This window comes from Micropterus salmoides, unplaced genomic scaffold (assembly GCF_014851395.1).
Source record: "Micropterus salmoides isolate LMB-PRFRI ecotype aquatic unplaced genomic scaffold, ASM1485139v1 Ms_hic_scaffold_13, whole genome shotgun sequence".
NCBI classification, from domain to species: Eukaryota; Metazoa; Chordata; class Actinopteri; order Centrarchiformes; family Centrarchidae; genus Micropterus; species Micropterus salmoides.
In genome coordinates, this window is record NW_024040374.1 from 12,913,474 (window position 1) to 12,939,168 (window position 25,695).

Consider the following 25,695-nt stretch of genomic DNA (forward strand, 5'->3'; position numbering starts at 1 on the left):
GTTTCTTTTAAACTGTATGTATTTGTGTTTTATTTTAATTCAACATTCTAAGTGTAATTTATTTATTTTATTTTATTGTGGTATTCTTATCTGTTAAATACAGCACCTTGTTCAAACTGACAACACTGATAGAAATTCTCTCTTAGTATATTTTAATATTAAATTATGGCCAAAAATGGGATTAAAACATCAACAAAACAAATATAAGGATGATGTCTGATTATACACGTGGCAATCGCAAGGCAAATACTGGAAACAGCACCAAGAGTGAGCATGTACAACTTATGTGTTCATGGACATTTCTGATGCAGCTTTCTTTTTTTCACTTGTACAGTTATTGTACAGTTTCATGTGGCTCTACAGGATATGTGTGTGCGCTCCGCTGTGTGCATGTTTGTGTGTCAGATTCGCCATCGTGGTTTGTTGCCGCTGGGTTGTGTGTACCCAAGTTGCGCCGGTGGTAGCGAGCAACATCTGTTTCGGGGTTGTTGTTCCTCTTGGCTGCTTTTCAATTGGATTTCCTCAAGCAGGGCCAAAAGCTGTCACCTCTGCCAGGCTCTGTTAGCAATCACCGCCGGCCCCTATATTAAGTAGGTGGTTCAGGGCTAAGCTAATAACTCTCCCTCCTCTCCTGAGCCATCACACCCTAGTACTGGTGTTGCTGCCGGCCTCAGTGTGTGCCTGTGTGTGTGTGTGTGTGTGTGTGTGTACACTCAGTTTCCCTCTGTAGTGATACACCTTGTAGAGGCAGGCTGGCTTGGGGGTCCCCTCCTCAATGTGACAGCCCAGCACTGACTGGATGTGTGTGTGGGAAAGGAACAGGGAATATCCTAATAGATCTTCTCAAAAATGAGTGATTCCCTAATAATGTATAACAGGATGGAAAGAGGAAGAAAACTTTGACCCTGACCCAACCCTCACACAGAGACTATATACTGTAATCCATCGCTGTAAAGAGAACCGAATAAAGAGTTTAATGATACTGGATGGACATTATGGGTTTAGTGTAACAGACAAATTCTCAACTATTCTTCATTGTTTATATGGTCAATCACAACCACTATGACGTTGATATCACCTTGATTTTTCAAACCTAGCAGACCTGAATCAAAAGTTACATGGAGTTCTTCTGTGTTTGGTCTGTACTTTGCTTTTCCACTGAAAACATAATGTCTTGCCTCCTGCTTGAGTTGAGCAAAGCTTAGCTGGGTGTTACAAAGCTTTTATGGGGAGGTGTTTACCTCATCAAACTGACAGAGTGGCGGGCTGCCCGTCTACCTACCTGCCTGCCTGCCTGCCTGTCTGCCTTCATGTCTTATTGCCAGCTTCTCTGGCCAGCTGGAGCAGTTACACAGAGCTGGATTTGAACTGAGGACCTGCAAAGTATCAACTCCTTGTTTCACAGCTTTGACAGACACTTTGATTTGACATGCCATGAGCAGTTAAAGTGAAAGTTATGTATACATGTTAATTAAACTGTTTATGCGTGGAGGGGTCAGAGACATTAGCAAGCCCCAGCATAGAAGTGTGAATTTCTTTTCTTTTTCCACCATCACACCATTTTAACCTCTTCTGTCTCTCATTTCCTTAATGATTACCAGGTGCGAGGGCAGAATTTTTCCTCCCTTTTTTTGCCAAGTGGGGATGCAGATAGCTCTATTTGTGAAAAGTGTCTCTGTATGTTTGAATTTAGGCTGAGATATTTGACATCGGGTCCAACTTGTTCAAATAGCTCTCATTTTTGGCATTGGTTGACACTGAAGCCTGGAATTCTCTAAAAGGATGTGGAGTTTGCGGTCTTCAGCTACTTAAGAGAAAGCGGTCGGTCTGATTGAAGGATGTCATTTTTGAAAAGTATATCAATTTAGATTTTTGATGTAGTGTTAGATGAGTATAAGTAATTTTTGATGTTGACAAATGGCAGTGCCTGAAGTTCTCCTAAAAACTGTGTGGAACATGTGGTTTACAATTACTGCAGTGAAAGTAACCAAATACATCTCATTTATGAAAGGTTTCTGTATATTTTTGTATTTAGATGTGGAATGCTGGGATGGAGTGAAAGTTGTTCAAGCAGTCATAACTTTTTTTTCTTTCTGCCATACTAATGGAGGACATTCTTTTGAATCATGGTTTTTTGTTTTTGTGCTTACCCTAGAGGAACCCAATTTATGCAAAGTATTGACATGATAGACTTAGCTAAATGATTGTCTGTTTGGAAAGGTTGGATTAATTTCACCCAACAGAAAATGTAAAGCTTGAGGTTTTAAAAGACCGTGCCTTTGTCTTTGAATGTTTTTCCCCATTTACTACATATCATATATAGATGTCCGTTACAGCAAACCATACTCTACTGCAAACCAAATTATTAAGGAAGAGCAGATGATGAAATTTAAGTCAAGGGAGTGACTGCCAATACAGACTTGATTCTGGTTTATTTCCACCTGGCGTATTTCACAGAAATGTGGCTATTGAGGCTCTACAAGTTGTGCTAACCTTGCTCTTGTCACCTCCATTGTAGATATGTTTTTTTTAAATAACTAATTAAAAAACAATATAGCTATGTTGCACAAAAGTTATTACACCTCATGTTAACTTTTTATCCCCCCTCAAACAAAAGGGCGTGCTAAGCTGACAGCACCAATATATTCCAGCAAGAAAGGGAACACTGCCCTGCCAGTCACTCTCTCCTTGCCATACACTATCCTCCCTCCTTAATAATAGTTTTCATATCTTTACATTGAAAATTTCTTTCTCAAGGGTAACGTCATAAACTTGTTGTTTTCTGAGATTTTTACCTGCCACCACTGCTTATGATCATCTGTAACTCAGAAAGAATGGTGGAGCAACTACTGTGGATGCACATTTGTTTGTGTTGGTACTGCAGTGGAGTGTCAGGAGGAGCATGTATAAAGCAGGTCAGGTGAACAAAAATGAGAATAATTTCTGCTTTTTGTCACAAAGTAATGATGAGATGGGGGCATTTTTACACAGTGCTGCTACGCTGTGTTCACTGTCAAAATAAGGACTATATGCGCTTTGGAAGCTTGGGGCTTATGTAGTCTGTTAACCCTGACACTTTTTTTCTGTCAGAGTATCAGAGCCTTTACAATCACCTAAGTGTTAAAAAATAAAATAGGTTATATGTGCTTATATGTTGTTTGTTGGCTGCCACTGACATACTTCAACGTAATTGTAACTGAAAGGTCACATGCTCAATCCTGGCAGCTTCAAGTACATCCATCAGCAGCCTTGTACTCTGTGGAAAATATCCTTCAGGTAAACACTGAACTCCTACCTTTTCATTCACTTTGTTTCCTAGTACAATTACATGATTGAACATGTGAATGCTTGCCTCCAATCGCTTCTGCTCTCTGGCAACTAATTCAGTTAACTGCAATTGGAAATTCAAACTGCATTTTATTTAATAATACAAGAGATGTCAATCTAAAAGACATGCTCTTTATTTGTCAAAGATCTCTTGCTTTTGACATATGACGAAAATAAGCCAAGTTTTTCACATACATTGAAGCTATTAAGTACTTAGACTTACACAAACACTGGATTTAAGCTTTTATTACACATGTTCACACTAGGATACTAGTGATTGATGGATCACCTTAAACATTTAATGCTCTCAGTTGATGCTTTTAGGCAGGGTCCCAAAATAGCACCCATGAAATGCGGGAAATTGTTGGCAGTGGCAGGTACAATCGTCAGGCCATACACTACTTTGGCAGATAGGAAAACGCACACCAGGAAGACACGTGTTGCAAGGTTAGCATATTATGTCGATTGGCGCACGCATGCCCCTATGTCACACACACACACACACACACACACACACACACACACACACACACACACACACCAGTCAGCTCAGGGAATATCTGTGGCAGTGTTTCAAACCAAACTCAACAGTGGAAGAGGCCCAGTCTGTCCTGAGTAACAGCCGGTAAGCTTGCCAGCAGTGCACTTGCCGGACTGCAGGCGCCAACTCTGGTGTTGTAGGAGAATCACAAAGCTTGTCTATTAAATGCAAGAGGTGTAACTTGGTTTTATTTTCATTGGCCAACTTTAATAAACTCAAAATTTGTATTTTTGTTTGCTTGCTGGGATCCAGAAGAGGAGAGGGGATATGGCCTCTTGTGGAGATTTGAACTGAGATCAGGACTCACTGGTAGTTGAAATTCGGGTTTTGTATTGAGTGCTGACTGTAGAATACACTGTGATGAACTTCAAAGTTCTTGTGTGCTTTTAGCACATGCATTTTAAAACTGGCAGATAGAATTTCTAAGAGGAAGACAGAAAAAATACTTGCTTTGCCACAGTGGCAGGCAGCAAAAAAGTAAATTTCAGACCCTGCTTTTAGGAAGAGTGAGTTACAAGGACTGCAGAGGTAGAATGTAGTAAATTTGTCAACATCAAAAACAGCCAGTAATAAACAGCATGATGGTTAAAACCACAGCATCCTGGTTTAATTGAATTGACTTACACTTCTTATAAGTAAATCGATCACTGGCTTTGATTTGTTCTTTCTGCTTTCTCAGACAAAGCTCTCTGTCTGAAAACAAGAACCCTTGGTAATTTAAATAAATACTATTTTCTGTCTTGCATTGCAACATAGTACGTATCCCTGGGGTGATAATGTTTTTGGTCAAACAGTGTTTGTTGACTTTAACTTTTTAAACATACAATTGTTCCCTAATTAGCTGGATCTTAATTAATTTATGCTCCCCTGTTTGATGTACAGTATAGCAATACTTTGAAAGCAACTGTGTTCATTCTTTGCATAAATTTGTAGCATTTGCTGCTGAGTTCAAAAGAAACAGGACTGGGTTTAGATAAGCACACATGCATTTAAATAATGCGCCCCATTTTCCGTCTCTGTTTGTTTTTAGTGGGAATATTAATGAATTAACATTTTAAACAATCTATCATTATTGTTGTGCTGCCACTTATTTTTAACTCAATTATATTTTAATAGATCATTTTTCATAATGTGCACAGTATGTTCTCCCCACTTTGTTCACTACACAACAAAAGATTAATTACAAATAAGAGGAATGATCAAAAACATGATAATCAAATTGTAACAGCAAGTTGGAAATTGCAATACTAATGCAATACAATAGGGTATGTGTTGCAAATTAACCTCCCACTGTCTTTTGTTGTATGAATGTGCTTGTGTGTGTGTGTGTGTACAGTAGGGAAAGTATGTTTCCCCCCATGATAAACTCTATATACAATACTTTGCTTGTGTTTTTAAATAATTAAGTGTCAATAAACATCATAGGTTGTCATTGTAATTACATGAATATAAATGTGTTAAACAGTGTTATACTTACAGTGTACTTACTCAAGCATTTGAAGTACACTCTTATAATGACACTCTGTTTGCAGCACTGCATTGATCAGGATGTCTTTGTTACACATTGTTGGTGATTTGTACTTCAAATAGTTTTCTCTCACTTTAAAGCCTTCAATTGAATACTTTCATCAATTAATTATTACAGTTAGACTATTTCACATACAAAAATGACAAAGGAGTCAGCTTCCTTGATGGTTTATTCCAAAGACAGGGGTTCTATTTTCTGAAAATTTTGTCCGAGTTTATTTGAAATCATAGAGGCCTGTCTGCTGAAATTATTAGCCAAAAGGACCGTTAAGTATGATAGAGCAAAACTGATTAGTAGTAAAAGGCGTTTCAAATAATATATGGCCCATAGAATGTATAAAAGAAGTAGACATAGCCACCGTGACTTAATCCATTGGTTTGTGTATTTGTGTAAAGCCTCGAGTTTGGCATATTGGCCATCCCCATCTTGTTTTTTAGAATGAGAACTGACCATATAGAGAGCCTGATTCGACGAGTCGTTGAATTAAACACATCAGGTGAGATATATTTCTGAGTGGAACATAGCTAAGTTACCTAGCTAGTAGCAATTATAGCATTATTATGCGGGACAAGAGATGTAGTTCATCAATGGGTTTCACAAAAAAACAAATGTTACTTTACTGTTCAACAACAAACTGTGACTTTCTTGACGGACAAAATTATCTTTTGAATTGACCAACATCATATGCGTAATTCAGGGCTCAGTTCTAACAGGATAAAAAGATTGTCTCTCGCCATTGACTACCGTACATACAGTATTTTATAAGGTCCCATGGGGCGGAAGCGGAAGTGAGGGACTTAGGCTCTCTATTTGGTTGAGAGGGTGGAGCTAGAGAGGTATGGATTGCTACGCCCGACAGCTTGTCATGGTTACAACTTGTCAATCACAAGGTAACCATGCCCTAAAGCATACCCCGCTTTATTGTCTATTTTACTCTAAATGGAACCATAATTTACAAAATGAGCATCACTCTGTATTGAACAAGACTTGAAAATACACGATAAACTCATGAGGAAAGTGTTTAATTGGGTTTCTTTTTGCAACCAGAGGAGTCTCTCCCTGCTGGCTATTAGAAAGAATGCAGGTTTAAGGCACTTCCCCTATTGCTTCCCTTTTCAGACCCAGAGGTTTCCACTTGACATGGCCTCAACATGGCCCTTACTGTTAGTAATCCCGCCTTTGCAACCCTACAGTCTCTTTGAACTACAATGGCCTGGAGCTGACCCGACAATAAAATTGCTTTTTAACAGTAGAGGAGTAAGTTAATGGTAAAGCACTGGTGTTGGTAAACAACCTTGTCAGTCCCATCATGGCCATATTGTGCTTAAAGTAATCACATGTTGTACTGTATTAGGTTGTAGTTACTTTGAAAGTAAGAAATATATAAAGTTACAGGTCTCAGATCTCAGCTTGAGATCCCCTGTTATGCCTGTTGTCTTCAGCATGTCAGACACCAGCAGAATTGTCAGTTCAAAGAGGATGGATGTCCTAAGGTGTCACCTGACAGCTCGACAGGGCAATTCTGTCCCTGGAGGACAGGAGAGCAGCCAGTATGAGGTGAATGGGCAGTAGCTTGGGCTAGGGGTCGTTGTTGTCAGCCATCGTCATCCTGTCACTCTGAATGGTCCCCCAAATCATGTTGTCAATGGTGATGCATTGAGATCTCCCTCTGGCAAAAATTGGATGCTCCAAACTCAACTTGATTGATGCATTGACCAGGTTGTGCCTGCCTGTCCTCAGGATGTGTCCTTACCTTCATTTAACGATGAAGCAACACAGACACACTCTATAACAGACTGAGTGGCGAAAGGGGAGAGATTAACTTTTAAATTATTGTTTTTTTTGTGCTAGCTAGACCTATATCGACGTACTGTTGGTTTATGAAAGAATCTACTGTATCTATCAGCCTTGAAATTTATAGGATTTTACCTGCCTTTTCATTTTTCTTGGTACATCTTTTTGTGGCACAGTTCAATCGGTGCTCTGAGAATGCTGTTCTCACTGTTTCCATTGAGGTGACTGTATTACATTGTGGCCTGAAGGCGAATGCACAGCTTGTACAGCTTGCCACAATGGAATGGAATGGGAAAAAAAATGTTTTTCTGTGACCAAAAGTGCAGCCTTTATGCATCCAAGGGCATGGCATTCTTGGGCCCTGGGTACTAGCCGTGGAGTTTTGTGAACATGAAATATCTTCTTTTATGTGTCATTTTTTTCATTATGCTTCCTCTGTCTCTCTCTTTCCACGCTTTCCTCCAATGGTTTTTCCTTGATAGTCTCGTCTGGCCTGAGTTGCTCTCTTTATGTGCTTGTATGTGTGTGTGTATATGTGTGTATATGTGTGTCTTTTAATATGTGTTTGTGTTCATATTGTATCCTCATCACTTATGCCTGTTGCATTGATTGTCAATGCATTGACTCTGTGTGTCTGTATACGTGTGTGAGCTGTAACTCTGTGTTATGTGTATGTTTGTTGGTATTCAGACATATATATATATATATGTGTGTTTCTGTGTTGAAGAACACAGACTGAACACAGGCACTTGAGATTTTGTATTTCGATAAAGCTATGTGGAACCTTGGGTTTGAGCCTTTGATGGCTTAGTTGGGGCTGGAATGAGGAGCATGAGTATTGTAGACGAAAGAAACGCAAGCTGAGCCTTATGGAGGTGGCCCAGTTTGAAGAAGTTGTACTCTTTCAAGGCCTGCTGCTTCTCTCATTACTTTTCACTACAGTCTACAGTCCGCTCTTAGTCGATAGAGTACGAATCAACCTAACCTGTGTGTGTCACTCCACTTATTACTTTTGATCTTTTGTTTTTTACTAGAATATAAGAGAGAAAACAACTATAACAACTTTGTCCTTTCTCTCTCTCTCTCTCTCTCTCTCTCTCTCTCTCTCTCTCTGTCTCTGTCTCTCTCTCTGTCTTTGTCTGTGTTTGCAGGGCCTGTTCATCTTCCTGATATATGGGGTGTACAACACAGAGGTAAGTCTGCATTGTGTCTCAAGGCTGTCGGAGTGAATGAGAGAAATGACAAGTTTCTGATGGGCTCCCTGCTTAAAAGCTGTGTGGGTGTGGTGTGCGAGTGTGTGTGTGTGTGTGTGTGTGTGTGTCTGTGAACGTGTGTCTGTGGATGGGAGGAGGGATGGGAAGCAGGGGAGGGGACATCGTTTCCACGCGAGCGTCCCACTGCCCTTCATGCTTGGACTAACTTATATGCATCCGAGTCCGACCATTAAACACTGACACGCCGCGGTTCTCAGCCACTCATTCCTCACCCACATTGGCTAATATTTCACTGCCTCTTTAAGTTTTTAAACTCACGGCCCTCCATTTAGCATCCTGACAAAGCTGCTGGCCAGAGCTTCGCTGGGCCCCAGGCACTCACCATAGTAGGACAAAAAAAGAAAAACAATATGCAACTAACAATATGCAATGAAGGAGTGAGGACATATTGTATTGAGATGCTGCTTTATTACCATTTAGATACAGCGTAGCTGTGTGGGAATGGAGAGTGGGGGAGTGGCGAGAGACAGAGATACAATTTAATGGATGAGACTCAATTCATGAAAATCACTCTTGGTCAAATGTGGCTTTAAGTCTATTTAAATAGGGTGCACTTTAGATGTGCATAGGTAATGATGCATCTGAAAAACACAAGTACATAAAAGTAAGTAAATACTTTTCTGTGAACCCGACTCATTTTTAGACTTTTCCCATACAAAACTTTAAGGAAAAAGTGAAAATCTGAAAAAGATTTGCCTTGTAGCACAGTCAGCAATTCAAGAGACAGTGAAAATACATGTGATATAGTAAATATAAAAAGGCAGACTGTTAACTATCATAGCAAAATGAAATAAAAACTGTAAATATAGTATGCCAACGTTAACGTCTCCTCTGTGGTTGGAATGAACCATGGTTAACGAGTCCTCATCTTGCCTTATGTTTTCATTTGCCTCTTGTTGCTTTGATTGAATGTACAAGGTCCTCGTCACTGTATACAAACAACTGTTTTAAAGAGTTGGGTAATGTTGGGTAATTACTATGTTGCTACCCAGCTCTTCAAAGATAATTGTACATATTATGTAACCCCCCCATTTGTATTTGCTGTCCTTTTTATTTCACCTTTTCTCTTTCTTTTCTTCATCAATGTCTTCTCCAGAGCATAAAGAGCTGTCCCTGAGTCATAGGCGACACACCAACAATGCAGAGCCGGGAGGGCTGACCTTTCGCACTAAAATAAATCAACACTGCATTCTTGCTTAAGTGGCTTTTTTGGTGCTCGGGAAAATCATTTTCTTGCGCTCAATATGTCCTTGACCCTGGGGTCTTCACAATTTGTGAGCAGTTCATGTAAATGTTCCGGTTTTCAGAACCACACTTCTTTTTTAACATTTGAGAAAAATCTTGCCATTATTCACCTCTACACATTTTTCTTTCTTCCTCTGAAAACTCACTACTTTTCCGGAGGACTGTTATTTGTTCTCTCTCACCCATCTTGCCTTTTGTTTTGTATCTTTAACTTGTCTAATGTGCGACACAGTGCACCGCTGGCTTCAGGTTTCACCCTCCCTGACACCTAATATTTTCTTAATAGAAAAATTACAGAAATTCTGAATGGAAATGATCACTCTTTAGAGTCAGAGTGGCAGGGGGAGGCCAGTGTGAGATAGAGAGATTCCTGCTTTGTCTGTTTTCATTTAAGCTAACCAGCCTTAATGGCTGGGAATGGCAACCCCTCCTTTGATTACATTGTCACACACCTTAGGCTGCTCTGTGTAACAAAGTCTGTAGAGTGAAGAAAAAACTTTGCAAAGTTGCTCTTAGTTGTTAACTGGTAGAACAAATTAGTCTTTAACCATCATACTGTGAAGAAATCTTACTTTGATATGCTAAAGAAAGGTGTTGAATTAACTAGTGTCTCAAAGTCAGAAAATGCTCCATTCATGAGGCTGGTTTCCAGGCTCAATAATTACAAATATGACATGGAAGACCGACTGTGTCTACTGCTATTACACTCAAAATGCAGCGTTTTAATTGCTAATTACTTGACAATAGCTTTCCATTATTCATTGCAATTAGCTTTTCCTTGGTGGTCACCTTGTAATCCCACGCTTTGATGACCTTTTATTTCTATCAACTCCAAGGATGTCGGCAGGTGTTGTCGGGCGCACTGCTTTCATATGGTAATCACTTAGCGCCCATTTACATGGCAAACCATGCTTTGCATCATTGCAAAACCTTGAGTGTGCGCAAAACCCCTTAAACACATAACGATCATCTAAAACAATGCCCTTCCCCTCATTGTCAAATGATTAATTAAGTTGTGTCATGTAATTGCCTCAGCACGCCGGCTGCTTTTGATATCAATGAAATCCCCAGGACTTACTTTTCCCCATTAAATTGCATTAAGACGGTGTCTCTCCAACATCTGCACGGTGTCGAAGGCCTTCTGCAGATCTTGTCAGAAATAATAGGTGGGATTTTGGAAACATGATGCTGTTGATTCTGCCCTGTCACAAGGCTTGGGCTCTCTTCATTATGTTGCCCTTCACTGTTAGTATGTATGCAAAACATCCTCTGTATACACATGCTGTGTCTGAGTGTGTGTGTGAGTTCAGTGTGGTGTCATAATTTATAACACGCTGCGGCTTAATGAAGCCATAAGCCATAATGCATATTCACTAACGTGGTGGGCTGGACTGGGACGAGCTGTAGTGATGAGTGCCCAGCCGCTACAAATTTACAGTGAGCGCTGACACTGTGCACGGACACATGCACATGCACACACACACACACACACATACAGACCTCATAAGTGCCAGAGGTTTTCCGTAGAATACTTCAGCCTATTTAACTGGGCTACTAACACACTGAGTAATTCCTACTGTGCTGTATGCTTTTTTATTTAGATTTTTTTAAACTAAACAGATAATTATCTGATACCTAGATATCCGGTTTACTGTAACACATTGCCCATATATAATAATGTGAAAATGTTCTAATATTGAATTAATCAAAACTTTCTTGTAGGGAAATACATTGATTCATTGCTGCTGATGTGGGACAACATATACATTTTTGTATATTTCCTTAGTTTTATTCTGCAATTTTAGATTTATATATTTATTTTTTACCAAAGGAATGTCTAGTAACACATCATACTAAACTATATGCATTTACCTATGATTGTGTGATCAGTAAAAATGTTCTACCATAAAGATGCAAACACATCATTTTTAATACAAATTTTGAAAATTAATTAGTTTTTATTTTGTACGTTTTCAAATGTTATTTAATGTGGAGTTTTATTCGATGGAAGAAATTTCTGAGTTATTGCCTTGTGTCACATGATATTAAATACACAACTTACAACTTACACGATTTACATTTTGTTGATACTATTAATAAATATCTGGATGGATTAAATTCCAAAATAATTTTTCTATTAGTTTAAATTGATAAAAATGATCAATTAATAAGAAGAAAATGATACATGGAATTTGGCACATATATAATAAATATGTAATCAAAGGTCATCAAATCATTACTGATCTTTAAGCAATGTCTTGAATTAACTTCTACAGTACAAAATTATTTATTGTTAATCTCATTTAAAAAAAAGTGTTTAAACTTTATTCAAGGAGTTCATTATAAATTAGGTTGGGGATTTCAAAAATTATTATAAAGTAAAATTGTATGTATGTAGACTGTGCATCTCTGAAAATCCATGAAATTCTTGTCTTGTATGTGTTAAATGAAGGCGTGCAGAACACCGTTTCATCCGGAGTGTAAAAATGTAATCTGTTCTGCTAGGGCGGTCCCTTCTCCTCCAATAGCTCCATTTGTTGGTCCCGGCGCTCTATGCTGACAGATGATAGCTTGAAGTCGTCTCCTTAGTTTGCCAGCTCTATGTGTCACTTTCAAGTCCCATTAGCCACTGGGACATACAGGAACACCCTCTCACACGTACATGTACAAACACACACACACACACACACACACACACACACACACACACACACACACACCTCCTCAACCGTTGTCAGTGCCCTCAAACTAACGCCCAAGATTTGTTACATCCCTTCCACATTCTGTCCTCCTTTCTCCATTTTACACTTGTGCTCGCAGGAGTTTGCTGCGAAAGATTTTTTTGTTTTGATTCATTGTAAGTGTGTTACATTGAGTGCTGTGTCAGATACACTTATCTCTTTCTCTCCCATTCTGTCTCCCTTTCTTTCAGGTTCGGAGCACGGTCAACAGGATCAAGGAGAGGAGAAAAGCGCTTAATTTTTCAGTATGTAATCCTCTATTTTCCTGTGAACGGGGGTGTGTATTTGTGTGTGTGTGTCTCTGAAACACACCCGTGCGACAGACTCAATTTTCCTCACAGCTTTTGCTTCTCATGATAAAAAAAAATCACCACTCTAGCAATGCCAGTGAAAGCTGGCCAGAATGCAACATTGTACCTCTGCTAGCCTCTCACAAGTCAACAGTCCGTGTTAGATGCCCTTATACATCAAACATAGACACCCCCCCCCCCCCCCACCACCACCACCACCACCACCACCACCACCACACACACACACACACTCTGCCCATTGCGCTGCACCTTCATCCCAGCAATGTCAAGCTCCGTGGTGGGTTACAAGTTTCTAATCCAGGATAAGCCGTCCCCTGACATTAAAGTGTCAACCCAGTATTTATACCTTGTTGGACGCTGCTGTTTGGCTGAAGCGGTGGGATGCTGCACGCACGTGTGTTCATGGGTGTGTGTGTGTCTATGGAGGATCACAGCATACACAAACAGGCACATACCACACACACATACGTACAATTATAGACCCAAGCACCTTGACAAATACCCACTCTAACCATTCCACACTCCTTTGCCCCAGCCATCTCACACACACACACAGACACACGCACACACAAAATGCATCTTGTCCCTTATGAGTGATCACGTTAACCCCACTCCTCTCTTGCCAGCAGCATTTTGTCCTGCCCCACCTACAGCACACTCACATGTACCCTCCAACATTCCCCACCCTCACAGATGGTCACTGAAGAAGGAATAAAACAATTTCTGACAGCTGATTGATTTGTAAAATATCAGGGTGCCCCTACTTCCTGTTGACCCCGTACCTCACAGATGGACGTTGTAAGGATAGAAGGAAATTAAATAAATGTATAGATAAATTAAAGTGTGTGTGTCTGGGACCCCTTGCCACCAGTGTGCAGGCTGATATATTGGCTGCTCACGTTATCAGTGAAGCCCCCCCATCTACCGTCATTTTTACTGCTTCCTCTCCCCTCTGGTGGTGGCAATTTTCCAATCTTGCCGAGTTCCGCTACCAGAATGCGTTTTTTAGCCATCACTGCCGCCTGACGGTTTTTAGCTAATGCTATTTTGTGCAATAAATCCTGCTTGAAATACTGTATCTACCTGTCCTGTGGTTAGATAGGAGACATTTGGCTCTAGATGACCGCACATGCCCCTATATATCCCCTTGTTGTAAAACATAGGATTGGGTATTGTGCCTTGCTGGCTGAGGGATAAAGAGGCTTTGGCGGTGTTACTGCATATGAGGTCATTTAAAGACGAATGGCACTTGTCAGAGATAGAGGGGTTTATATGTTGAATTATTTGCAAAGATTAAAGGGTTAACTCAGTGGCATAATTGACTGCAACTTCAATTTAAGGATTCAAAGTGGTAATTTAAATTATAAAAGCAAATCGCAAAGCAGCAAATACTAAGCCTTACCTTAGTAAGGCTTAGTATTTGCTGCTTTACCCTACAATTGATCTGTCAGATATCTAGCATCTCCAGGATGATCATGTGTGATAAGGAATTTTTAGGGATGGTCAAGCAGCGTAATTTACTGTATCTAAACAGTGCACATGACATCAGATGAAATGTACTGTGTATAACCAACAACACATGAAATTAATTTAAAAATTGTGGAACAATTAAACTGTATTGCTCTTGGTACAGTGACATGACACATCATTGACCTTGACCTCTCATAAATTCCACCAAACCTAATCATACACTCTTCCCACTTAAATTCTATACGGTCGACCTCTTTAGCCCTCTTCCTTGTTGTAGTCCTCTACATGGGTGTCGGTCACACAGAGCCCCAGGGGGTGGGGTTTTATACACACACTTCGACTAGTGTAGCCTGCCTGTTTGATACCAAGTACCTCCTGACCCACCCTGACCTCCCTCTTGTGCACACACAGCCAGATTGCTTTGTGAAATAAAGCTGTCAATTGCAGGCCCCAGATAAAAAACAACCCCCCCCCCCCCAACTCCATGCCCCTGACACCACTGAAATATAGATATAAATTTGAAGTGGATTAGTTTTTTTTTTTTTGAAGCAAAGAGTTAGTTGGTATCAGTACTGGTGCTAGAAAAAATTAATTGGAGTCTGATTTTCACAAGTGGACAGTCGAGAGTTGATGTTTATTTTTTGTCTTTGTCTGGTACCATAAAAATAGCTGTGGAAAAGCTGTATGTGGTTATGCTTGTTTGTTAAAATAGGTAAAAGGTCAATTAAAAGTAATTTAATCGCTGGGACCCCTGGTAGGACTGATTTATAATGACGTGTAGCAGTGCATGTATCTTTCTCTTTCCACTTGTGTGTGTGTGTGTGAGTGTGTGTTTGTGTGTGTGTGTGTGTGTGTCATAAGCAGTGAAGCTGTGCATCAACAAAAGACAAAAGCAGCCAGAATGGCAGGCCCCAAGTGTTTGCCATTTGAGGCATTCCTGCCTGATAGAAGTACAGTATGAAATATAAGAGGTCCTGGAGCCCGTTGAAGCCCCCCAGTCTGTTTGAGAGCTGTGCAAACAAATGGATTTTCTGTGATTTCTGTTTATTTTGCTCTGGCTGGAAGGTGCGTGTGTGAACAAGGAGGTCTCTTTAGTTCTGAATTCATAGAGCAGCTGCTCAGGTTTGGTGCTGGAAACGTGGATAGGACAATGCAGTTGTCTACAATAGCCCATGGCATCTATTTGTGTTCATTACTAATTGTGATTGCTTAATAAATGTATACTGTTAATCAGATAAAAAGTTCATCAATAAACAAGTGAAAGTGAAAATGTAAAAAGACAATTAGACTGATAATCCAAAAAATCTGCATCACCTATGATCAACTAGGAAAGTATGGATGAACTTGATTTCTTTGTTCTTATCAGTTTACAGGAAAGTTGACCAGTGGCTGTGTATTCCTTTAACTTGTATGAAACCATACAGTGATCTCCGGCAGCTGACATCTTCTTCCTATTTCTTACAGAACTGTGCCAGTTCCCGACCATCCAGCTCAGTTACCAGCTCTCGTCCTGTGAGTTTCCGACTAGGAACTACCCCAAGCCAGGAGGAGGAGGCCACTCCTACCTACACTTGCAGCAACACTCCAGGCCTGGGAAAGGAAGAAGAGAGGACCAGCGGTGAGTTGTCAGACCAATACCATATCATACAACCATAAAAAGACACATTGGCAGACAGCCATGCATCCTGGTATCCTCAGACTTCAATTGTATACTCTCATTTGTAGGACAGACTTCATATTCATATAAATTATAAGCCAAAAATTCTGAACCCAGAAAAACAAGGAATGAAATGGTGCCAGCTTGGAACACTGTGTCCATACTTCGACCCTACCTGTGATAAATGTAATTCAAAATAGCTGCCGTTAAAATAAAGCAATTTCTTATACTAGACTTCTGGCTAACGTTTGATTACAGATACAATTGAGGTTTTGGCGGTTTAACTATATTACTACTATCTCTAATTCACTGTTCCCACACAGTTTTTGCTACGTGATCAAAGGATTTGACGCAGCTGTCTTAGCAGCCGAACATAATAGAAAGTCACAAGATCGCTTGCTAATTTGGTTTCTCTGCTGGCCTTGCTTCTCAAAAAGCACAACCAATCCACCATCATTTATAACAAGAAAGGCCACTGATCTAGTGATATTTTCTTAATTAGAATGAAATATGACATCTAAATATATAAAAATATGTGAAGTATTTTGTTTGTTGTGTACCTTTTTTTATCTTAATATACCCTCTCTTTTGAACAGGTCAGCACCTGTTGCCTTGCATTTTGAAATTTTCAGTTCAGAAATTGTATTGCCATGAGAAGGATTTTAATTTTCACTTTGCAGTTTAGTAACTAAAATGCAGCTTCAGCTTTCCCTGATTAATTCAGTGGAATTTACAAGCGATGAGAGCCCATGTGTGGCGTGTGTCTGTGTATGTACATTATGTGGGTGGCAGACTATGTAGGCTGCACCTGATTCATCCAAACATCTACTGTATGATTGAAAAGGCCCAGTCATCCCAATGACACCCTCCTCTCTCTTTCATTCTCTCTCAAGGTAATATATTTTACTTTTTATTTATGTCACTTATGTCACAAATTCCATTTATTTTCTCTGCATAATCGTTTTATGTGCACTCAGTTGCAGTTTGTTAGGAACACCTAAAAGTAATGCAGTCTAGCCCAACAGCATATGGTGTCTTCATTAAAGTTGCAGTGTTGCATTAGAGACTCTTTTAGAGAGATGTTGATTCAACTTAATGGTCATTTTGGAGGCTGTAGTTAGTTTGCGGTACTCTCACTTGTATTGTGTTATACTGAGAGGTGTTTGTAATATTTAGACAATCTTTACTGATAGAAAAAGGTGCTCAAAATATTAGAAACACAAGTCTTCAAAACGATCATAAAGTTGCATTAAGTTTTAGCTCCATATATATACATATATTCCCCCACTGTTCCCCCACTGGCAAATCTGCAAGGCATTACTGCAAGGCACTCTGAAACAGAGTAGCGACTGGCCTGTTGAGTGAAATCAGACATCAGAAAGCTGATTTTAAACTTAAACACTAACCAGACACCCTGGCTTCAATCTTGCTGCGTGACCCATGCTGCACTCAGCAGAGTTAAGAGTCATTTGGTTGTAGAAAAGATTGGAGACACCGGTTTCAAAGCAAGGAAAGAAATAGGGAGAGGTCGAAACCTGGTTTCATTCTGTAATACAAAGCCGGTCTTAGTGTCACTTGTTTTGTTACCCTAGTTGATGCAGCATTTTCAGCATCACACTGAAAATATTTTATTTACAACGTGGATGTATTTATTTGCAATGTGATTTTAAAAAAAGGTATCACACTTTTTTATGAAAATATTTTAGCTTAAATTACACTGGTTAAAAAAGTATATTACTGACAATAACAGAAATAAGAGGGCAGACAGCGTTTAGGTTATGACCCCCCATTTATGGGAAGAGTTCCTATGCTGATCCCTGAGATATAATGTCACCAGAGTGTTTATTAAATTAGATTAGTAAATCTGCACTTTTTCAACCTTTTAAAGATACGTTGTTAACACTTTTTTTTATTCACTGACAATGAGATGGAACAATTTAATATGACTTAACGCACAGTATCTTCATCTGGTAAAATACTATGTGGGTCATGGTTTATGACTTGTACAATAATGAAATTCCCATTTGAATAGTACATGTGCTGTGTGTTATTGCTCCTTGTTGCCGCTCTGTGCACCTCTCAGACTGTGATTTACTGCGTTTCCTTTGCAGGTGATTTGCATGGTCCTCGAAACTATTACTGTCTCTTTCATTCACTCAGCGCGCAGTAGTTAAATCAGTCTCTACGTCGCTTTTACATGACTGAACCTCCTATGCAACCTGACAAATCAAACAAGGCAGCAGAGATCATGTTTTTTGATGTAACACAGTTGCAGAAATAATTGATTGTCAGACGATATTATTCAGCCCATTTGTTGCCCCTCCAATCTGCTCCCAACTCAATGCTACAACATGCAAATCTGGGTGATTGAGTGCTGGCGGGTTGGCGGCCAGGTGCTCCTGCACTACAAACTAATACTACTGTATGCGTATTATCCTGTAGCAGGGCATACAAAGGCAAACATTTGCTCTCATGACACTGTAGCTAATCATCAATGTGAACCCAACTCACTCGACTGTAATCTTAAACTATGATTAAGAAGAGGTGTAACAGCAGTTGATCAGTTTATCCGGAGGGTGTGGACATTTTGATTATTTTTTATAAAATTATTTATTTTGTCAAACAGTGTCTCTAAAAAGTAATCTAGACTTAAGCAAGCAGGTGAAAGCTGGTGAAAAGGTGGCTTTCTAATGGCGATGCGTTTATTTTGATTGCATGCTCAACATATGGTACAATATAGCATGTCTTCTCACAAACAAACAGATGGGCCCTGCTTTTTCCTAACAATAACCACAGCATCTCCTGAGTGATAGTGGTAGCTTGCATGCACAAGGTCAACCCCTTCTTGGTAGGAGGGAGTGTTTTGGGGGTTGTTCTGCTTTTGATACCTTTATGCCATTTCCATCTTTCTGTTTACTCAAGTTGGTTGGCACAAATGTCTGAGGCAGACAGTGGGTTATGTTCAGGGTACATGGTGAAAGATGTGAACAAAGTAAAGGGAATATTTGCTGTGAGCATAAGAGAAGGACAAGTGCATAATGAAGGAATAAAAGAGGAATAGGGGGTGAAGTGTGGAGGGATTTGAATTGAAAGGGAAATGGCTGTGTGGGTGTTTGTGTATGTGCACAAGAGTTACATTCCTGATGAGATGGCCCCACACAATGGCTGAGTTGAAGGTTGCGAGCGCTTTTAACCAGTGTTACTTCACGTCATGTTCTTGCTTTTTTTAAAGCCTCCTTCTCAACAAGTAAAGATGGCCAAGCAGTAATCTTTCTTTTATGGTTCATGTTTTGAATTCATAAAGTCATTGAGTTTTCCTGTGGGGTCGCTTATGTTTCAAACTGTGTCTGACTACACTGTAGATATTGTTTTATGTGTAATGAAATTTGGGTATGTCATGCTGTTTCACATCTAATTTGTGTCAGTATTTGATGATAGAATATTACACACACTACAGTATAATGCAATTGTGATGACACTTTCTAAATGTGAGAGTTATGTTAGATATTTTAGTCAGGATTTTATCATGTTTGATTTAAAATGTTAAGCACCTACAGGTGTAGCATTAGACAGACTGATTGGTCAGGTAGTTTGTGAGTGTTTCCCAAGAGTCCGGTCCTCACAAGTTCACTGTAGCAAACTTGGTTTCTGGTGTCATTTCCAGTTTACGTAACCCAGCTTGTAGGAAACATATGCCTGCACATTGCTGACATCTGACACCCCTTCCCCTACTCTTTTGCAAACATGTGTTCCTCAACATCTCTCACAATTAGGGGCCTTCTAGATAAAGTACTGTGGCGGTCTATTGCATGCATCTTCTGCAGATTACACACAGATCCTTCGCTGACACCACCACGAGGTTGACTCCCCCCTTATCTCCCTCCACCCACACACCATCACTTGTCATGCATGTTTAGCCCAGTTCATTGACATGTAGCAGGATCCCTTGCTCCACAAATACAAAAAAAGAAATATTCCCTTGTGGAATGACAGCATGTTTGCAGCAATTTCATCTGGGTGCTTGCTGTTGAATCTGTTTCTGTATTTGAAGGTCCACTTCTGTGGACCACCAGGGCTTGCAATACTGACACGTCAAATGTGACAATATTTTCAACAAACATTACAATATATGTCAAGGGGATATTATAATATTTAAGGGATAATTATTAGTGTTGTCAGAAGGAATTTACACACAAAACTTAGTAATTAGGATTTCACATCAATGAGTACTAGATAAATGTTTGATTGAATGTCTATGTCTTGCTTGGAGTGTTAAGTGATGATATCCATGTACTACTGCACCTACTGTTATTTGTAATTACAGTATTTTATTTATGTAATATTATGAAATATAGCCAGAAACTGTTTGAGAGTTGTGTAAAACTGTTGTCTATCCACTGGTGTAACAAGCCACTGATATTTGGCATGCTTTAGGAATAAGAATAATAATTTGTTGCTGTGGGAATCAACATCACATTGATAATTTCCATAGAAGAACAGCCCAGACACTAGAGGCGAGGTGTGCTGGTGTGTCTGTATGACAGGGGTATTTGGCCTCTGATCTGTTCAATGTCTCTCTGATGCAAAGTGATGTGTACTAATTCTACATCTGCTCAAACAAAACAGGGCTCCAAAGTTCAGCCAAGTCCCAAAAAATCACTTCCTCACGACTTATCTTCCCCTGCCCTCTCTCTCTGCACAAATTAAATTTGATGCATTTTCCCTGCATCATTTTTGCATTTTGAAGTGATTGACAAATGAGTGGATATGACTTTGGGGTTTGTGTGTGTGTGTGTGTGTGTGTGTTTGTGCTTGAGAGTGGATTCACATTTGTTTTGTTGGCTTGGCTGTTTAGAGGATATGTGGCCCTGAAATGGGCTCTTGTCATGTGGGCTGAAGCTTTGAGGACTTGATTGTAGCCTCAGTGTAAATACCCAAACAAACAGGCTACGGCCAATGTGCATTCGGTTTGCCATGTATTTACATTCCTCTTCCTCTCTCCCACTTGGTTTCTCTCACCGACTCTCTTACATCGGATTTGTTAATTTGTAGTTACTCGCTAGCTTTCCTTTCTTCTTTCTTCTGCTCTCTCTCTTCCTCTGACACTCCTTTTATTTCCTTCTTTCTCTGTTTGTTAACGATACTTGTAATATTTGTGGTTCCAAGTGGCATGGCTAAATTGTGAAAAGGACTTTGTGACAGGTATTGAGATTTAAGTTGTCAGTGTAAAGATTGTCTACCATTTCTCACTGTTGTGTGAAAAATCTCAAAAACATTCTTAGATCATTTGAAACACTTACAACAACTGCATTTTCTGCACTCATACTACATTCTAGTATGTCATATTCATCGCACCCAATGAAACAGATCCAAAGATGAAATATTGAGCCGATTTGGTTGTTCTTAAGTGGCTTTAAGCGCAACTGTTTATGCATATTCGCCCAGCCGCTACAAAGCACACCAGGCTTCTCAAATTTGTTTTCCGCAGCTGTTCTGCATAACAACGCCACGCTATCACGCACACGCAAAAGTCTGGTGAAGGGAATCTATTCATAATTCAAAGAAACAACAAGGCAAAAGCAGTGGCGTTGTCAGATATAACAAATTGAGGAGGAAAAGAGTTGAATTTGTATCCGCTTACAGAGGTTGACTGCATTATACATACTGCAGGTGCTGCTGAGTGTGTGGTAATAGGATATATGATGGATGGCCAAGCCGCATGGGCTCCCATTCCTCTGGGTTATTCATCTATTTATCTGCTTATTTATTTATTCCTTCACCCAGAGAGACCCTCAAAACTCAGGATTTGCCTAAGGTGCAATAGTACCTAAAACAGCGTTGGCCAGTATGGAAATAGGGCTGCTCTCTCTGAGGTCTAGAAGTCCTCTGTTGAGCATGTGTCAGGTGTACTGATGTCTGTGCTGATGTTCATTGGTGGTGTTGGTGGTTTAAGGAGGCCTGCAGTGTTTTGAATCTTGATCGTTCAACTTTAAACTAAACCAGAGAACAAAACCATGACACATTTTCTCCATAAGAGCTTCTCAGAAACCACAAATGAAACTCACATTGCGCACACATATATTGAACATCCGTGCAAACTTGTCCAGACAAATTCCAATACATGTTAGAGCCAAGCTGTTGTCTCTTGAAAGATTGTTTGTCTTGATCCACTTGTATCCCTGCTGGTGTAAGACTGAATCCCGCCAAAACATTCATCATTGTCTGTTTTATTTTCTCCTCTGCTGCCCTACTGTCTAAATAAACAAGACATTTGCAAATATTTCAAAAATTAAAGATCTACCTTGTGAAATCAAAGACAACATGATCATGAAACTGAAACCAAACAAGATTAAATCATACTCTAGCAATTGTGTATGACATATTTGAAGAATATTGGATTGATACAATTTGTAGCAGTCAACCACCCAACATGAAGCCAAACTTACAGGGCCTCCTGTGACTGCCACACCTTTGATCACACACAACCGTCCGCTAACTGTCTTTCATGTTTAACCCTGTCACTGCTCTCATGTCAAGGTCGTCACTCAAGGATCTGCATGTTCCCTGGGGCAGGTCACCTCCCTTGGGCCAGACTGTCTCACAGTTTACCACTCCCACCACGCCATGTCATTTCAGCCCTCTCCAGCAAAGAGGGGATGCTCACATGTGCACACACACACCAAATTGTCTGCAAGTGTCTTAACACAGTACTAAAGCACTCACCAGTACTACCGTTGTGCAGCTGCCAACAGAACCAATATCAGCCACACACACAGAACATTTTTCCACTGTCCTCATCTCAACAGCCCATGGCAACGACATAGCCGGCAGCTTACGACGAAGCAAAGTGGGGAAGGGAAGAAGGAGGTAAGGGGTGGGGGGGGGCCGTAGATCAGGGCAGGGAGGATGGCGGTGCGACCAGGAGGTGACAGGGGAATAACATCCCTTTCTCCTCAATCGACAGGGACCATAACTCCTGCCTCTCCAGGGACAGATTGAGAAAGGCAATAGCCCAAGGGGCTGTGAAGCACGGATGCTTAGGAGAATTGAAAGTTAAAAGAAAAACGCAGTTTGCCGAGCCACTGCCACTGATTCAGCCGACAGCCCCGCTCTTTGCCACTGGAATTTTCTTATTTCTTATAAATCTTGTTTAAATTTTTTTGAGAGGGCAGTCGAAAGCCCCAAGTGGCACACGGCCCATATAGATTATCAAACAATAAATCTCCAGGGCTTGTTGTCTAGTATCTTACAGAGTTCTGTGCACTTATTGAAGTTGGTGGGAGAATGTACACATCCTTCTTTTTCAGTAACCTGAGGTGTTGTTCTGCAGTAAATTTATTTTTTTTGGTGGGAGAGGTGAATGAGATGAAAATTGTTTCTATAGAAATTAACTTTCTCATTTGAGTTCATTACCACTAGTTTGTGATAAACTGGCATAATTGAACACCCTGACACTATTTTTTCATTTTATTTAGGCAGTAATTGTATCTGTTTTTAATATTATATATTATATTTATATTTGTGTCACGTTGGGTGTGGCAGGTCTGATGTGGGTGGACTATGAATATTCCACTGACAGTTTTTACATTTTACTAGTGGTTAACAGGCAAATACTTTACATTATATAGGAGAAACTGTAATGTGAAATGTATTTAGTGTATTTTGTTAGTGAAGTAAATTCATCTGTGATACAGTCCCACCAGAGCTGTGAAGACCAAAACTGACTCTGAAGTCTAGGGGATTAAACCTCCAGGGGGCTCTATTACCAAGAATGCAGGTGTAAGCTAATACAGTTTGATTTACTGTAAAACCACAAATGATAAAAACGGAATAGCGGAAACGAATATAGATATTGTAAATTGATTACTGTATGTCAGGGGTGTGTTTGGGGGTGTGCTGCAGAACACCATATGTAGTGACTGATGAGTTGCAGTAAATGTAATTGTTTAATAATAGTATAGCATGGCAAATCACACTTTTTAACTGCTTTGTGATTATGCAGTGAGGGCTATGTCAGCAAAGAAATCACTGCTCCTCTCTCCCTCTCGCTCCCTGTTTTATCTTGTTTGTTTCAAACTCTTTATCACTGTCCCCTCACTCTGTCTGTTGTCTCACTTTCCTCATTTCTGTTTTTCTGTTCCTTAACAATTCCCTCCTCTCACTTTCAGTCTCTCTTCTTTCTCTTTTTTCCCCCTTTTCCTTTCTCTTTCTCTCTATCGCCCATCTCTCTCGCTCCCTTTATCTTTTTTCATATTCTTCGTCACTTTGTCCCTCTACTCCTACACAGCCACATTCTCCTGTTTGGAGTAGGTGGGAGTGGTGGGGAGCAGGCGGGCAGCAGCTTTTATAGCCTGATCAATTTTACAGTGGCTTATTGAATAGGTTTTAATGCCCTTCTTTATTTTCAGTTGTAACCCACAGAGTGTCTGCTGCTCCAGGGCCGATGTGATGGCTCACCAGAGAGAGAGACAATAAATTTTAATACATTGTCTATGGAAAATTACACATGTTTAATCATTGATTTTTATTGGCTCATCATAATAACATTATCCCAGTGGGTGAGGGTGGGCAAAAGAGTCGCTCATAAAAGAAAAGAGGTTGAATTAGTTATGGCATTTTGTGAAGCTGACAAAATGAAATGCTGGCATAACTAACTTCCTTCTGATCTAATGTACAGTGTACTAGTTGGGACTGTAACTGTTGAAAAATTAACAATTTGAAACAACCATTTAAACAAGTGGAACCTTCTCCAGATATTTTCCTCTTCCTGTTGCCGGTAAATCAGTATGTCTGTTTGTTGAGACAAAAAAAGAAGATTAAATGTCAACTATGACTTCAAATAGGTCATATTGTTTAAAATAATATATAACCTGACCAAATTATATTATGTCCAGGGTGGGTCCTTGATTTTAACCCACCCTGAATAACTAAGACATGGGTGACTTAGAATCTTTACAGACACATTATGTACATGATTTCTTACCGGGCTATATGGTAAGAAAGTAATCTCAAGTCATTTTTCTCAAGGATGTTTCTCAAAATGTTCCACTAAGTAAAATGTGTTTCTACTAAGTTTATGCAGTTTATTTTAATACATAAAAATACAAATATATGTAGGATGAATTTCATCCAATGAACTTCATAAATTGTTACACACATTCTTTTCTTCCTTATAATATTATTATTTTGTTTTTTAATGTCATGTATTGTTTAAAAAATAAATAAATAAAATATATATATATAATTTTCTTATTAATACATCTAATAAGAGTATCTAATAAGAATATGACTGCTGACTTAAAATAAAAACTAATTTGAAATGCAATTCAAATAATGTTAATGCTGATGTATCTGAAATACTAATATATGTCTTTCATTTGGTCAAGTTTACTCTGTGTCACATCAACTGTTTCACTTCAACAGCTAGAGTGCAAGAAAGGTGGAATTTGAATGTGTGCGTGCACCAAGATTTATCGTCTGCATATAAAAAATATCAGGATCATTAAGTCTAACTCTACTGCCATCACTGCCATCAAGCTGATGAAAGCTGGCAAACACACAGACTTCATAATGCCTGGTGTTTGTGTGTGCGTGTGTGTGTGTGCTTGCGCGTGTATATGTTTGTGTGTGTAAGAGATGTGATGAGGTAGATTGACTACTGACATCCGTATAGCAGTGCCCTTTGTGTCCCTGCCTGGCAACCTCATTCTCCCGTGTGTGTGTGTATGTTTGTGTGTCTCAGAGAGGGTATGAGAGAAGGTAGACATTGTTGTACTGTGTGTGTGCGTGTGCGTGTGTGTGCGCAAA

At 39.7% G+C, this 25,695-nt stretch overlaps 1 protein-coding gene across 2 annotated transcripts in view; it reads left to right on the forward strand.

Annotated features, from left to right (window-relative positions):
• The window catches only part of LOC119900561 (adhesion G-protein coupled receptor D2), a 107,741-nt gene that overhangs the window by 46,910 nt on the left and 35,136 nt on the right, over positions 1-25,695 (forward strand). For both annotated transcript variants that reach the window (XM_038715636.1, XM_038715637.1), the window contains 3 exons: positions 8,342-8,383; positions 12,642-12,695; positions 15,696-15,849. In XM_038715636.1, coding sequence (XP_038571564.1) covers positions 8,342-8,383; positions 12,642-12,695; positions 15,696-15,849 — 250 coding nt within the window. The remainder of the gene's footprint in view (positions 1-8,341; positions 8,384-12,641; positions 12,696-15,695; positions 15,850-25,695) is intronic.